This window comes from Artemia franciscana, chromosome 3 (assembly GCF_032884065.1).
Source record: "Artemia franciscana chromosome 3, ASM3288406v1, whole genome shotgun sequence".
Lineage (NCBI taxonomy): Eukaryota > Metazoa > Arthropoda > Branchiopoda > Anostraca > Artemiidae > Artemia > Artemia franciscana.
This window is the reverse complement of record NC_088865.1, coordinates 5,447,453-5,464,731: the sequence shown is the minus strand read 5'-3', so window position 1 is coordinate 5,464,731 and position 17,279 is coordinate 5,447,453. Positions and strand designations below refer to the sequence as shown.

The 17,279-nt window shown below is 32.9% G+C and overlaps 1 protein-coding gene and 1 long non-coding RNA gene across 2 annotated transcripts in view; one reads left to right on the top strand and one right to left on the bottom strand.

Moving 5' to 3' along the window:
- Window positions 1-17,279, top strand: part of LOC136024799 (fibroblast growth factor receptor-like 1) — a 113,371-nt gene that overhangs the window by 32,301 nt on the left and 63,791 nt on the right. Inside the window, exon 5 of the mRNA XM_065700269.1 lies at window positions 8,451-8,611. Within this exon, the coding sequence (XP_065556341.1) occupies window positions 8,451-8,611 (161 nt within the window). The remainder of the gene's footprint in view (window positions 1-8,450; window positions 8,612-17,279) is intronic.
- LOC136024803 (uncharacterized) overlaps window positions 8,028-17,279 on the bottom strand; it is a 137,672-nt gene continuing 128,420 nt past the window's right edge. Inside the window, exon 4 of the long non-coding RNA XR_010616924.1 lies at window positions 8,028-8,369. This is a non-coding gene — a long non-coding RNA (uncharacterized LOC136024803). The remainder of the gene's footprint in view (window positions 8,370-17,279) is intronic.

Genomic DNA, 17,279 nt, shown 5'->3' with positions numbered 1-17,279 from the left:
GACTTTTATTTACATAATAAACAAAAATATAAACTATTACAGATACAAATCACTACGCAAGGGAAAAATTTAAATTTTGCTAACATAGCGATTAACCACATAAACATTCCTAAAGGCAACCAAAATTTAAAAGAAAGAAGAGAAAACCTACCAAATTTTTTTTGGAACATCCTAGACTAATTAAAATAATAATATAAAAGGAAGAAAAGAAAAAAGACATTCACCCTCTCTCAAACATCCCCAGAGTAACAACCACCACCCAAATACAACTCCTTCCTTCCCACCTCTTCAACCCGCTCTTCCCTTCAGCCCTATAGTCGACCCACCCCCCTCTCACAGACACACACACAAAAGCTAGAAAACTGATTCCCCAAGAAGAAATACTCTTTTAATCTTTTTCTAAACTCTGGAAGGTGCTCAGCGGTCCTAACACTCACAGGAAGCAGATTCCATACAGAAGAGCCAAGATACTTCAAAATAAAACCAGATCTCACACTGCTTTCAATATCAACAACCAAGTTATCACATCTATACGTATCATGCTCATGAACAGAACTTTTGAAACGGTAATTCTCATTACAAGTTTTAATGACTAGATTGTGCACTTGAACAACTTTTACATACTTACAACTTTAAGTATCACTGTATAAGAAAGCGATACCATGGATGAAAACTGATGCTGTGATTGTTTGATAGAGCTTTTGCATATGAAGTTAGGGAATTTGCCTAAACTTATTCAGTTGATGCTTGCATTTGTTTTAAACACATTAGATAAAAAAAATTTTAAATTATATAGGTATATATAAGGCATATATAATTGTTAATTACTTATATTTGAAAATCACTTGCTCATTTTGAAGCTGTTTCAAAACTGATACTGTTACCATGAAAACAACCAGTATATATACAAAGAAAATATGTGGCGAAGAGCCTGTAGTATAGGCAACCTATAGTGCCCAAATAAGGGTGTAAGGTTCAGAATAAAGGTAATCTTTAGTTCCAAAATAAGGAGGTTATCATGGGAGATATTAATGCTATACTACTTACGTATGCGAAAATTTAACTCAATTGCAATATACAAGTGTTGATTTATCTATTAAAATGGGTTTGTACAAAAATATGCAAAACAAGTGTCAACATTTCAAGGGCCAAGTGTCAAGCGCCAAAAGTAGGTTACAATGAACCAGACAACTTTAGAAAAATTATTTATTAACCCAAATGTTTGTTTCTAAGCTTTTAAATCAGTTATTAAGGTCCAATTTAAGGTAAAACAGAGGCAATCAAACAATTCGTAGAAACTAACTGCAATTAAGGAATGACTTTTTCTTTTCTACCAAAACTCTAGAAAAAGAAAATTTTAAATACAATTCATTCATTAGAAGATTTGGCTTTTTGTGCTGATCTCAAATATATAAAATTCATTTAATTTAATTTTACCCATTAAATCCTGTGAGCCTGAGATAATTTGATTGATTTTTAAAAAAGCAAGAAAACACCCAAAAGGTAAAGCAGTCTTAATGAAAGTCTCACCACCAGAGTCAGCATACCAGAAAACCATACTGTAGAGGTTTCAAGTTCTTACTTACAAAAATATGGAATTTTCTAGTTGTTTGCCAGAAGAAATATCACATATGCGTGTCCATTTCTATTTATTTGTTTTTTCTTTTCCCTGGGCTCATCCCATTGAACCAATGATCTTAGAAAATTGGGAAAGGGCTCATTCAAATGAAAATTGTAAGTTGTGTTGCCTTTTTAAGTAACCAAAAAGATTTGAGGCCAATAAGCACTCCTCTCACACCCCTTTTCCTCCCAAAGATTTCCTATCCAAATTTTGAGACAGCTATTTGGTTCAGCATAGTTAAAAGATCCAGTAACTATGTTATAAGGGATTATATGGACCTCCCCCCCCACAGCCAATGGGGAAAGGAATGTAAGCTATGAAATTTGACCATTGTTTATATTTGTTTTTTATTGGGAAATATACGCACACTTTTTGAAGGTTTTTCTTCGAGGGGTTGAGGGCTTTCCACTGGGAAAATTTGCCGAGGGAAGTTTTTCACGGAGGTGATTTCCCGGCATTGTTTGACAAACTATCAGAAATCAAATAAAAAGAAGTCTTTTCAACTGAAAGTAAGGAACCATATTAAAGCTTAAAACGATCAGAAATTGTTCCGTGCATGGGAGATCTAGGTTGAAAGCCCGAAACTTAAACTATATCCGTCTCTTCCCTCCTCAAATGATAAGCGCAATGTGAATAGTTTTATAACAATTAATTAAACTGTGATTTGCTTTTAAATTTATTCTAAACACAACATAATGAAATCAGGTACATTTGCAAGCACTTATATCGTGGGAGGGAAATTTGAAAACGCGGGACGGGAATATGTATACAAATAATGTATTTCTAGAAAATATCAGAAGTTTTTTTTTGGGGGGGGGAATAACTCGAAATTTCTGTGCCGAATAGGCTTAAAAGCTCCTTTACATACGCAGCTGAAATACTCAAAGAAATACTTAGTAATGCAAACCAACGTTTCACAATATTTAATCTTTTCATTTCAAATACTTCAGATATTACAACATTTTTCCTTATGTATATTAGTATCATCAGGGAGCCAACGAGAATATTTCTCATTTTTCCTATTTTGTACATTTTTTTATGTGTTCGTGTTTTACAGGGAGGATATTCACTGCACCCGCTACTTCCAAGAAGTGCATCAGTGCATATGTTGGTCTTTTTCATTATAAATTGGGTTCCTAATTTTTCCTTATTTCTGAAAATATCATCTTGGCCTTTTCAAATTGTCAAATTTCATTTTCACTACTTTTGGTACTTACACGTTGTGTAATGTATAACTGGATTTATAAAACTATACATCAAATACGCTTTTAGAATTTAAAAACAGGCATCAATTTGCAAATTTTTTCAGAGATAAGTTTAATAAGTATTTGTTTAGAAAATGCTATCAGAATTGAAAATCATTCCAAAATATCAAACCAAATTTGGAATTGTATTGTGATAGCATCTTTAATTACCCGTTGTTGATACTTGGTAAATACCATTTACACAATTGTAAACCACATCTAGATGGGGCTATGCCTCGTTGGGTCTCCTGACCGCAGACTGAAATTACGGGTTGTAGGCATTAATAATTACCTTTAATTTATGAGTTTGTTTTTAAAGATGTGGTTATAAATTACTAGTGAGAAACAAAGGTGGTGGCAAATTTGCATTATAGCTATCCTTACAGCTTCTAAATCCTTCCATTCATGGCCTATCTTATGTTTTCATACATGACCTCCTGTAAAGGGACAAACTCTTCGTGGTAAAACCAAAATTATATATAGATATGACAACGGCAAGAGGGGGGGGGCAATGACCCCCCTGATAAATTTTAAGAAACAATACCAGAGATCCTTATTTCAAAACAAAAGCTTCGATTTTTTTGGATTTTGATGTTTTGGAATTTTAACAGCTTATTGCAATAAAAGTAAGGAAGAAGATATGCACTCTTCTATTTCCAAAACTAAACCTTGCACTTAAAAAATGATTTCTAAGGTTGTCATCGCACATCGTTATCCTAGAATCCTAGAGTTTTTTTTTGTTTTTGTTTTGTTTTTTTTTTGACATAGCGCATCGATGTCATTGACATCCTAGACGTATCTTTTTTTATAGAAAGGTTGAAATTTTTTTCCATGGCAGATAAACAGATCTTAATCTTGTGGGGACCGAAACTTGCATTGGTTTTCTAGAAATAAAATTGCTTTTGTGAGTTTTTATATCTTAAAGCTGTGACTCAACGAATTCCCTGCTTTTAGTTGAAGTAAAATGAACCAGCTTCGAAGCTTAACTATTTAGACATCGAATACCTCTGAACACTGAGAGAACTCAATTTTATCTTTTTCAAAACCTTGAGCAAAGTTTCCATATATCTCGTAAATTATTTGGAAGTAATACCGGAAGTCATGATTTCGAATCAAAAGTTCCGACTTTCTTTTCTTTTTTTTAACTTCGTGTTTTTTGGTTTTAAGTTTATGAAAAGTAAGTGAGCAATACATTATTTTACATTTTAAAATGAAGCTTACACTAGGACATATGTGTAACCGTACACCAGCAGAGCATATGAAATTAATGAGTTTTGTAGCTAGTTTTAACATCGCTTCTATGTTTTTTGTGTCTCCAACCAAATATTATATTCATTCTCAAAAGCTCTGCTCCAAATTGCACAGCAATTTTTAACATTAATGGGATAAGTAACGGTATATGAAGTTATTTACTTAAGTAAGCTATGAACTGAGTGTAACTACTTTTAATGTATGTTTTTCAGTTATAGTATTACGTTTGAAACCAAATTGAGATCTCCTTGTTTAAGTAAAACAATGTTGATGATCGTAAATGAATACAAATTCTTCTTGCACAGGAAAAGGAGTCAAACCACAAATATATTTCCGGGTATATTTGCGAAAATATAAAGAGTGTAAAGATATTTGTTTTTATTATAGGAACTCTCAAGGGTGTATCCAAAATCTCCATATAATTTTTTTTCTTATATTTTTCAAATTTGTCAGGGGGAAGGACTAGACATTCCTCAATTTTCACTCTGGATAACCTTGAGTCAATCCTGTTCTCGTTTTTAGCAAAAATCTTAGCAAATAATTTAGGAAACCCTGATTCGAGATGAAATTAATGTCATTATTCCAAATTGAAAACGAGTAATAGTTGATTTTAGCCCACCCAGGCTTAAATTTTTTTTATTGTCCTCATAATTAAGTGAGAATTATGATTATGTGGAAAATAAATTAAAATCGATATTTAGATTTTTGCCACTTAGAAACATCAAAGAAATTTTTTCACGCCCACCCACATAGTTTTCTAGTCAAGTTAATTTAGTGCATTCAAACATGGACAGACGAAAAAATGCCAATTTTCATTGCCCTATAATGTCAGCCTAAAAACATCTTTTTCAATTCGCCATCTAATGTCTTTCAACATTAATACCATCCATTCCATACGGGAGCTACTGTTGATTTTTCCGTCTTATTGCCCCAATAAAATAAAAAAAAGTTGTTTTCCTTACCATAATAAAAAAAAAGTTGTGTCAATTTCCCAGTTGGAGCTATAAACACCTCAATGACTTGTGGCGATGAAACACTGGGTCTTGAGGTATTTATGATACCCTGCAGTTGGTTTTATTGAGAAAAAAAAACAAGCTTTTTTTGACTAAAAGAAAGGAGCGACATTAAAACTTAAGACTAACAGAAATTACTTCGTATATGTAAGGGAATTTTCCTCCTTAACGCCCCGCTCTTTACGCTAAAGTTTGACTTTTTTTCTTAACTCTACTTTTTGAAAAAAGTAAAAACTTTAAAGTAAACTTTAGAATGTAAGGTTAATCTTAGCATAATCTTTACTTAAAATAGCAAAATTTCTTTCGAACGACTGTAGTGCTCTACTGGGATTTAAAATATCATCTGCATAACTGATAAGCGACACATCGATCCCTTTTAAAATTAAATAAATAAAACTAGTTTTTTTAAACTGCAAGTAAGGAGCGACATTAAAACTTAAAACGAACAGAAATTACTCCTTAGTATGAAAGGGGCTGTTCCCTTCTCATCGCCCTGCTCTATACGCTAAAGTTTGACTCTTTCTCTCAATTCTACATATTAAACAGTAGAAAACTTTACTGAAAACTTTACTTTACCACAACAGAGACCCTTTTTTCACTTCATAATATTCTTCCTGTTCGGCAAAGTATCCAACTTTTAAGTGTTATGTTTAAGATTAAGCTTGAACGAGAAAAGCTACCCAGATATTTTGCATCGATGGGTCTTATTTCTTCTCCTTCATCTTCACAAGTTGAAACCCGTGGTAAATATAACGTGCGGACTCCCAAAGTAGTTACAGAGAGGTCGCGTTTTTGCCTGAGGTATTTGATTCCTCTACATTGGGAAAGATCGAAAAATGAGATTGATTTTAATGTAAGCATAGATGCTATAAGACGGAAGTTGAAAAGAGTGCTGATTCAAAGTTATAAATCCAAATAATATAAAAACCGTTTTTTTTTTCTTTTCTTTGTTTTAAGGATGTTTATTATTTTTTTGAGTATTGGGTTGGTCTCCGGGGTTCGCCCATGAGGCCTCCAGATGTCTTATGACTCATTTGGTTTTAAGTTGTAAATTTAATTGTCTCAAAATGGTGCGCGGAGGGTGGAAATGATATCATACGGCACGGGATTTGTTTTTTATTTATTTCTGCCAAGATTGGTTAAGAGAACTATTTATTTTTAATTTTTGTGCATATTTAGTGTCGTTTAAAGGTAGCTCAATTGCATTCGAGCAATACTCTCAGCCTTGAGTTACCTAATATTTTGTATATTTTGGTTATATTAAAAGAACCTTGAACCTAGCAAAATCTAGGATCTAGATTTCAAAGTCTAGGGAGGGTAAGGCAAGGTCTCCCCCCTCAGGAAAAGGATTTGATATCTCTAAGAAAAATCGAATTTGATATCTCTAAAAAAAAAGAATAATAGTAGTGAAGACATTAGTATATAGCTTGGCTTGAGTTGCCTTCTTCCTTACTGTCAAAACAAAGTCGAGATAACAACTTTACTTTGAAGGAATTTTGTTCCAGTTTTAAACTACGATGATATTTTTGAAGGCTAACAAATTTAGAATGTTCTCTTATAAAAAGACAAATTTCTAGCAATGTTTCATCGGAGAATTAAAGGCTCTTAAAATATTAAGTAGCTTTCTTAAAATATTAAGTAGCTGTTAGTTGTTGATTTCTAATACTAATTCTAAAAAAAAACTAGATTGGACAAGCAATAGAACAAAGAAAAAGCTTTGATCGTTTTGTTCGGTAGAAGATTGGGTAATCTACGTTTTGCAGTGTAAACTTAATTCAAGTCCAGGCATACCCAGATAAGACTTGGGCTTATGAAACCTCATTTGTTGTAAAAATGTATGTTGGTTGTTACATCTTATTTTTAATCAATTTTAGAATATGAAGACAACTTGGGTGTCCACTTTAGTCCTTTAAGTTCCACATTTCAAACTCCCGTCTACAAGCTAAATTTAAATTGAATAATAACCACAGTATACAACGTTGCTATTACGCCTATAGCTTGTATCTGCGATTTTTACGCAACTGAGACAGTTGCTAAGAACCATTCCCTAGGCTGCTATCAAAGGGAAGATCAACAGTCAATATAGACCAGAAAAATTGAAGTGAGAATATACTTTGACCTGCTGATCCTCCTCTTGAGAATAGCTTAGAAAATGGTATTCGTAAATTCTTTCTGAAGATTGAAAATGTAGATTGCGATCTATAGGCGTGTAAGTGCAGACAGCGTTAGTGTTTCACGCTAATAATCCTGGTTAAAACTGACTTTTCTTATATGTTTTATGCGTTGAGTGCATTATTTTTTTTGTGACACGAACTGCCACTGATCAGCATGACCGTTTAAGGCGTTTGACAATAAAATCATTTAAGCTCGAGTCTTATTAATAACTTTATCCTCCTTTTCATCATTTGCTACAATGTAAAAAAAAGAATGAACACTGAAGTCTCTTATGATGACCTCTTCATAGTTTTTTTTCAGGTTTTTTAAGAATTTATTGTTAGATGAAGATAATAATCTAATTGAGATTGAATTAAATATTAAATTAGATATTGTAAATTAATCATATAAATTTAATGAAAATAATGTGTATATATATATATATATATATATATATATATATATATATATATATATATATATATATATATATATATATATATATATATATATATATATATATATATATATATATATATATATATATATATATATATATATATATATATATGTGTAAAGTTTTTATATTTATAAATTTAAATAATAAATATATTCATTAATAAAATCCAAATTGAAATGTGTAATATAAATGTCATTTGTATCTACAAATTAAATATTTAGTATATAGTTTTGTAGGCTTTCGCGCAACTGCAAACTCTCATAGGTTTTTCTTCAGCACGAAAATGTCGGTTTTTATTTATTCTTTGTGATTGCTAAAAATTATAATTTTAACTTGATAACTTCAACATTAAGGAGATGCACGTCACAAAGACACGTTATGAAAAGATATTCAAAAAGATCTCATATTTTGGCTCAAAAAAAATAATAAAAAAAAAATAAAACACTGGGAAGTTGTTAAGCAGAAATATCAAAAAAGAGTATCTTTCTTCGTCTTAACTGGTTTGATGTTTCGTCTCATTTTACCACCTACGGTCACCAGAATCTTCATTTTGTAGAGATGGTAGTAGAGTAGTTCGATGGCAGGATCAACCAAGTATAGTAGGTTGTGGTTGGAACCGGTGATTTCTGCAATTTTGATATATAAGTACATTAGTACACCGAGGAAAGAGCACAAAAATTGTTTTATTAATATATATGCAATTTTAGATCCAAAATATGGTAATGTTTCACCTTCAGAATTTGTATCGCCAATAATTACGGAGTTCGTCAAGGCACCAGATTCACCTGTACAGATTAAGACCGGTAGCACTCTGAAATTGAGATGTGGTGCCGAGGGATTCCCGGAGCCTACTCTGACTTGGTACCGTGTAAGTATATTTATAATCTAGAACTATGAAGCAATGCAGAATGCTAAAATTAGTTACACAGAATTTTGAGCTCTAATTGAGCAACATGGAAATCTAGGTTTTTAATCTAGAGCATTTAGGTACGCCACATGTTATTAGATAATTTTTTCATCAGAATACTGTAAGAAAATGCATGCACTAGTTGCTTTGGCTCTTTTGTCTGGTGTTCCTGTTTTTGGTAAAAATATCCATTGCGACCTATACTTGAAGTGTCTTTTGGAAGTTTGGTATACTTTGAGCCAGGTAACCTGTAAAGCTATGGATCGAGGGTCAAGCTACACAGGCCCGTTGCCTCGTCAATTACAAAGGAAAACTTGATAAACAGTTTCAAGATGGTTTATGCCAAAAAAAATTCTTCATCGTAGCTGTAAATATCACAAATTCTTGTTTTGGCAAGTGTTTCTTTTTTTTTTAGAAAAGAACAGTAGCGTTGCATACTAAGCATACTAAGATTGTGCACACCCAGTGCACAGTGTGCATGCTCATATCATGAATACGTTGCAGATATGCAAACTAAGTATGTTCAGTATAATAGTGTTTACATCTAAATTTTCAGACTACTTAGTTAGCTGAAGTTCAATTTTAACGTACACATTCTCTTTAGTACAATGTTTGGCTACTTCCATAATGTTGATATGCTTCTGCTTCTTCTATAACGTTCCTTCAACTTCAGTTGCCGGAAATCACATGGGCTCCACAGCTGGGTCATTCATTACTTTCTATATTGTTACCGTTACGCTGAAAGTTCGTATCTGATATTTTCAAACTTCTAAAATAATTACAGAAAAAGTTTGTTAAGCTCCATTCAAAGTAGTTAGCGCGCTGGACTTCAGACCTGTTTGTCTGAGAGGATAGAGCTTTGCCTCCCACTGTTTCTGGTTATATGGCTTGAACGAGGGTTAGAGGTGTGGCTGATGGAAGGTAAGGAGGAAGGGTGTATCAAGGCACAGGATGGCTGGTACCCAACACCACCACCCCCCCCATTACAATACGAAGATCAGCACCGCCGTTAGGGATTGTAAAAACTCAATGCCATATTCTTTAACTTTTTTTTATTCAAATGGAGGATTAGCAGAGTATCATGTGTTACTCTGTATTGTCCTGCATACATTGCCATATACATACAAGGGTCAATCCAGCTCTAGTTGGGTACCTGGAGAAATCTGGGGAAGGGAAAGGGGAAGGATAGTCAAAGCACAGGATAACCCCACAGGGGAATATAAGAGCTACGTTCGAAGGAAGGATCAGCAGGGGATTTTTGTTGAGTAACAATTCGATCCTTCTAGTCGAAATCACCCCGCTGATTTTCCCGTTGAGAAGAGCTTGGCAAAGGGTTTTTCGCAATTATCTCGGATGTTTTAAATGTAAAATATGACCTTTAGGTATAACAGCCGCAATGCACCCCCTCGACCCGGTTGACTTGGTGCCATGCAGAAAATCCAACATTTTTATTAAGCATGCTGGTTATTTCTATGGAATCCACCTGATAATCTATGGCTCTAGATAGTCAGTGTACCATGTAGGCTATAACTCTTCTGTTTTGGTGGTAACCCGTTTCTTTCATTTCAGAGACGTTCTAAGTTAAAATGTAGAAATATTAGGACTGATGGGTGTAAACTCGTTGCTAATTTGAAAGTAAAAAATCCAAATTATAGTGGAACTTTAGCAAATAAGGCGATATTTTATTGGCCATAGAATAGTATATGGTAATTTCTAAATGATGTGAGGGTCAAATTTTTGACTGCATTTTTTTCGAGCGAATATCACTTTTTTGGACCTCAATTTTTACTCGCTCAAGATGCAGTAGTGTGCAACCCTAGCAAGTACAGTCACGTTGTTGTATGCAGTAGAGCTCAAGAATGTAATATGAAGTTCAATATTAAATCTTTTGACTTGCCTGAGGTAATGTCAGGTTCCTAATTCGCGAAAATTTAGGAATGACAAGGATTTTTTTTATGAAGATACCTGAAAAAGATGTTTCAAAAATCTAGGGGATGAAACATTTTTGGTTTTTTAATCTTCTTTAATGAAGACACCACACAAGTATTTTTCAAAATCTAAAGGGGAAACCTATCCCTCCCTATGACTTCTCCTAATTGGTGCAATCGCGCAACATATAAAATATAACTTTCATATTTTCCCTTTTTGTTATTATCTTTGGGAGGAAAATGTTACAGCTTGAAATTATAGTCCAATCTCTTGCCTAGTCCAATTTTCCATTTTTACGAGAGTAACTCTTTTCCCAGAATGAGAGTTAATCCTGCTATATCTCAAATCTCATCTCTTTTATTTCTCCCCTGTCTCTTACACAGGAGTAGTATATTCTGGCTTGTCTTGACAATTGGGTGTAGATCCTTCTAATATGAAACCCTTTAAAGAGGCTAATAATATAATAACCTGCATCAAGATTTGACTGCTGTTTTGATTTATAATCTATATTTTAAAAGTTAGCAATTAAAATTGACATTTAGAGTAGCTAAAAAGAGATTGAGTATTTCCTGCTAAATACATCTTCTATTAAAGCATATAATATGCTTTAATAAGAAATTAATATGCTTTAATAAGACAGACGTTTTTTGTGAGGGAAGTAAGAGAAAGACACTTGAATCGTAAAAAAAATTAGGTACACTATTGTACGACAATTGAGCAACAAGCCTATAGCTGAAAGTATGGTCGAAAGAGCAACATACTTACAACATACGTACTTATATGTAAAATAAATTATCCTCTAGTTTTTCTTATTTAACTATTTTTCTTATGGAATTATCTAAAACTGCGTAAAAGTAGCTATTTTTCATCAAAAATGTTCCTTTTTTCAAAGAAATTCGACCATTTTTGATGTTTTCAATCTAAAAAGCACACAAAGCAATTTCGATATGTAACTCGTCAAATTTTCAAACAGTTTATAAGTCTGGTACAATAACTTCGAAAATTAAATCACATTAAACAGAACTAAATATAAGAAAGTTCGTGAAATATAGCATGGAATCCTTCTTTTTTTTATTGTTAATTTCGTGTGATAATCAAAGAAATGCCCATAGGACGACCCAAAAAAACGCAAATTTAAAATTGTTACAAATTATAAATCGTTTGAACATTGAAAAAAATTTTGTCTAATCATTTGAACCTTCAAACTTGACAAGATCAAGAATATGATCCAAAAACGCAAATCCACAATGGCTGAAAATGAACAACCAGGCCCATCAAATGTGACAAGATCAATCCGAATAGCTAAAGCAAAGGGTATTATAAAAAAGGTCTGTAGTAAGGATAAACGAAAATGAAGAATAAAGAAATGTCCAGTTAGAAGACTTGCGACAGCAAGGATCATAAGGAGTAAGAAAAAAAGTGAAGAACAGAGAAGCTTACAGTTAGAAGATTTGCGAAAAGGAGGGTCCCAGCGAATCTAAAATAAAAGTGAAGAACAACCTACTACAGACATTCACGGATATTTTTGTTGGAAGAGAGGTGGTGCCGAGGTGGCAATAAATTTTTGTGATAGGGAGAGGGGGATTTTTCTCTGATCCTTGCAAAATAAATTGCACTATAGATCATTTTCCTTCTTATACCTGTTGTCCAATAGGGCTTGGCTTATATGCCCAGTCCTGGCAACCTCAAACCAGTTCGCATAACTGAACTACCATTTAGAGAAAAATTCGTGATCGCTTGTCAAGATCTTCCCTCATACTTTCAAGCTTTCATACTTTCAAAAGCTCTGAGTTTAACTTTAAAAAGAAAAGCTGTGAAACTTCTAATTAAAATAACTCAGTTGTTAGTAAAAATCGTGCTTAATGAATTCATTTTGTCATGAACTTTTCAGTGTGAAAGCTTAACAAGACCATCAGTAGAAAAAAGACAGAAAGTTTTGCTCCAAACACAGTTTGGAAAAAAAAGGGAATTTTTCTCCAGGAAATTGGATATTATGAAGCTATAGGTAGAAGAGGAGAGTGTACAGTTATGTTAACCTCACGAGGCTTGTTGTTGTATAGAGTTATTTGTGGTACTATTAATTAGTATTAGAAATATCAGCAAAGACAATCGATTAAATGAAACTGAAGTAGATTTAATAGTGATTTTTGCAGGGCGAGATTTATAATATATTTATTGGATTTTAGTATTAATTCGAATCAAGTCTAAAATATCAATGTTAAAATTTCAGCTCCCAACCTTTAAAACCACACCTAAATAGTTATTATGGTCTGCAATTAAGTATTTGTTATTGTAGCTTATTATAATAATGATATTGTCAATATATTATACAATAAAATTTTATTTTAAGCTACTATAATATTTTAGTATATTAGAATATAAGAAATCTATACTCAAATTTTTAATTATGATGAATTAGAAACATTAAATGGTTGTTAATAATTTTACCACGAAGTTGGGCCAAAAGGACATTAAACATAATAAACGTTTGTTTTTCTTTCAAATGAAGGTATACAAAAAAAGTAAGCAAAGACAAAATAAACACAAAAGCTTGTTTTTAGATGGTATTCCTTTAAAACTTAAATAAATTGAAATTACGCAATATTAGAGAGAGAGCTTGCTTTTCACTCTGTTAAACACCTCCCCCCTCCAGCTCTTTATTATAAAGCTTGACCAGTGTTTTTCTTAAAGCACTGTGGAGGTCAAAACATTTAAATAGTTAAAAGTCTAATTACAAGGGCTTTATCTAAGGATTCCCTTTCAATATTTTATGTGCAAAAATCAATTGGGCAGATATAACCAGTCAGGCAAATTACCATACTAAAGATTTTAGTGTTTAAAGAGGATACGACTAAATGAACATTTTCATATTCAAAATATTTTGGCATTTTTAACTTTTTATTGCATTGCTCTAGAATTGTGACATTGACTCTTGAAGCGTTGGTGTAAAACAATCAGTCCTTAAAATAAAGAGTTTGGGCCCGAAATAAGCAAGCAGCCCCCCTCTTCGCTTAGGAAAAATTTTCTTTAATTTGAAATTTACGTTACTATTTACTTTCATTTGAAAATTGTATATTTTGCTTAGTGTCTGTCCGTTCTCCAGGTAATATTCTGTGTGCTGTCTTAAGACAAAAGGTATATTACCGTCCCCCACATCCACTCGATTACTAGTCTTTACGATAAATCTGAACTATTTTTATAATAATGCTACTAAAATAACAAGGATAAAATAACATAGCTGTGTGCTTCACGCACATATCGACTTCACGAGCACCAATAGTTTAGGTTTATCTAAGGTAGGAGCATGGGAGCGAAAAGAAAGGCCGATTTGGACAGCTCCCCCCTTTTCATACTGGAAGATCAAAGATTCGTTGAAAAAGAGCAAATATTTTTCCATGTCAAATAATGACACCTTTTTTTTAACTAAAAATAAGCTTAAGAGTAAGCCCTCTGGAAGCATTTTGTAGTGCATCCCCTAGGATACCAAGGATGTGTGCACCCAAGCCTCTGTTTCATAATGCATTAACTAACAGGGATAAAAGTGTATCCTTCTGCATTTTCTCGGTTTTGTAAAAGTTTCTTGGATCAGAATCCATAGCCTAGATGGTCCAAAAAGGAAGAATCCGGGTTCAAAAACACGTGAAGTGTCCGAAAAAATCTGGGATATTTGGAATAGTTACGAAAAGAATCAGAAACATGATTAGTTTCTGAGAATATCGAGGGGTGATAGAATAGATGGCATGTACGATTATATTGTTTGATGAATTAATGGTGTTGTCACGATTACTTTAGAAATTCTAGTTATTTATCAATGGCGTTGTTATTTGCGTTCTCCTCAGAAGTATTGTTTTGCTACTTTAATTCTTCGTTTTATTTACTTTGTATTCGAGTATACGAAGTGAAATAAGTTAAAAAGTTAAAATTATAACAATATTTTAAATACGGAAGTGTTCATTTAGTCGTATTCTCTTTAAACACTAAAATGTTTAGTATGGCAATCTGCCTGACTGTTATATCTGCCCAATTGATTAGGGCACACAAAATACTGAAAGGGAATAAAGCCCTTGTAATTAGACTTTTAACTATCTAAATGTCTTGACCTCTACTGTGCTTTAGGTAAAACACCGGTCAAGCTTTAAAATGAAGAGGTGGAGGGAGGCTATATACTTTGTTTTTTTATCTATTGTTTTTTAACTTTTTTTATCTTTGGCTATCTGCTTGTTTTTTTGCACACCTTCATTTCAAAAAGAAACAAACGTTTATTATGTTTATTGTCGTTTTTGCCCAACGCCGTGGTAAAATTCTTAACAACCTTCTAATATTTGTAATTGATCATAATTGAAAAATTTAATGTAGAATTCGTACATTCGCATATACCACAATATTATAGTAACATAAAATCTTATGTCGCATAATATATTGATAATATTATTATTATAATAAGTTACAATAAAAAATGCTTAATAGCAGACTATAATAACTGTTTAGATTTCGTTTTAAAGGTTGGATTTTAACTCCAGTAGTTGAAATTTTAACATTGATATTTTAGATTTGATTCGAATTAATGTTAAAATCAAATAAATATATTTTAAATCTTGCCCTGCAAAAACACTATTAAATCTACTTCAGTTTCATTTAACCGATGGGTCTTTGCTGATATTTCTAAAACTAATTAATAGTACTACAAATAACAACTCTATGCAACAACAAGCCTCTTGATGTTAATATAACTGTGCACCCTCCTCTTCTACCTATAGCTTTATAATATCCGATTTCCTGGTAAGCTTTCACACTGAAAAGTTCATGACAAAATGAATTTATTGAGCATGATTTTTGCTAACAACTGAGCTATTGTAATTAGAAGCTTCACAGCTTTAGAAAGTTCCCTTGCTTAAAAAGAAGCTTATGTTGATATCAGTTTGATTTTCCCTTTTCTTTTTAAAGTTAAACTCAAGGCTTTTGAAAAATTATAAAAGCTGGAAAGTATTAGGAAGATCTTGGCAAACGATCATGTATTTTTTTCTAAATGGCAGTTCAGTTATGTATAAATAGAAAAAAACGAGTTTTTTTTAATGAAAGTAAGGAGCAACATTAAAACTTAAAACGAAAAGAAATTACTCCGTATATGAAATGGGTTTTCTCCTCTGCAATCCCTCGCTCTTTACGCTAAAGTTTGACTCTTTCTCTTAACTCTACTTTTTAAAACGGTAAGAAACTTTAGCGTAAAGAGCAGGGCGTTGAGGAGGAAAAGCCCCTTTCATATACGGAGTGATTTCTTTTCGTTTTAAGTTTTAATATTGCTCCTTACTTTCATTTAAAAAAACTCGTTTTTTTCTCTTTAATTTCTGGCCGTTTTTGAATTAATGCATGTTTTGATCTTGGCTCTCCACACATAAATAATTAAAACAAAATGTGCATATTAATTAGTTGCAATTATCGGAAGACTTTGAGAAAAAAAGTGAAGGAGGAGGCCTAGTTTCCTTCTAATTTTTTATTACTTAAAAAGGCAAGTAGAACTTTTAATTTTTTACAAACGTTTTCATTGGTAAAAATTATGCGTAACTTACGAATTAACTTACGTACCGAACTTCTATATTCGTCTGTTTTTATTGTGTATATGAGGGGGTTCAACCCTCGTCGATACCTCGCTCTTTACACTAAGGCTTAAATGTCCCAATTCCTTATGAATGACCTCTGAATCAAAAAGGCCGTAGAAAAAAATATTTGAAATTACTAAAAATACTTTAGCGTAAAGAGTGAGGTATAACGAGGAGGTAAACCCCTCATATGCGTAATAATTTTTGTTCGTTTTAAGTTTTAATGCTGCTCCTTACTTTCAGTAGAAAAAAATTTGCATATTTATTTTTTCATTGTTTTTTTCAAATAATGCTAGAAAATCCCGCGCCCCCTTAATTGAAATTCTCTTCCTCCATGAAAAGTTCCTCCATGGAAATATCCTCCCACGTAACCCCCCCCCCAACTCTCCCCCCTAAACCAAAAAAATCCCCCTGAAAACGTCTGTACACTTCCCAGTAACCATTACTATATGTAAACACAGGTCAAAGTTTGTAACTTCCAGCCCCTCCCACGGGGACTGCGGGGGAGTAATGCGTCCTTAAAGACATAGTTATTAGGTTTTTCGACTATGATGAATAAAATGGCCATCTCAGAATTTTAATTCGGTGACTTTTGGGAATAAATGAGCGTGGGAGGGGCCTAGGTGCCCTCCAGTTTTTTTGGTCACTTAAAAAGGGCACTAGAACTTTTCATTTCTGTTAGAATGGGCCCTCTCGTGGCATTATAGGACCACTCAGTCGATACGATCACCCCTGGAAAAAAAACAAACAAACAAACAAACAAACATGCATCCGTGATCTGTCTTCTGGCAAAAAATGCGAAATTCCACATTTTTGTAGACAGGAGCTTGAAACTTCTAGAATAAGGTTCTCTGATACGCTGAATATGATGGTGTGATTTTTGTTAAGTTTGTATGACTTTTAGGGGGTCTTTCCCTCTATTTTCTAAAATGAGGCAACTTTTCTCAGGCTCGTAACTTTTGGTGGGTTTAACTGATCTTGATGAAACTTATATATTTTAAATCAGCATTAAAATTTGATTCTTTTGATGCAACCATTGGTATCAAAATTCCATTTTTTAGAGTTTTGGTTACTGTTGAGCCGGGTCGCTCCTTACTACAGTT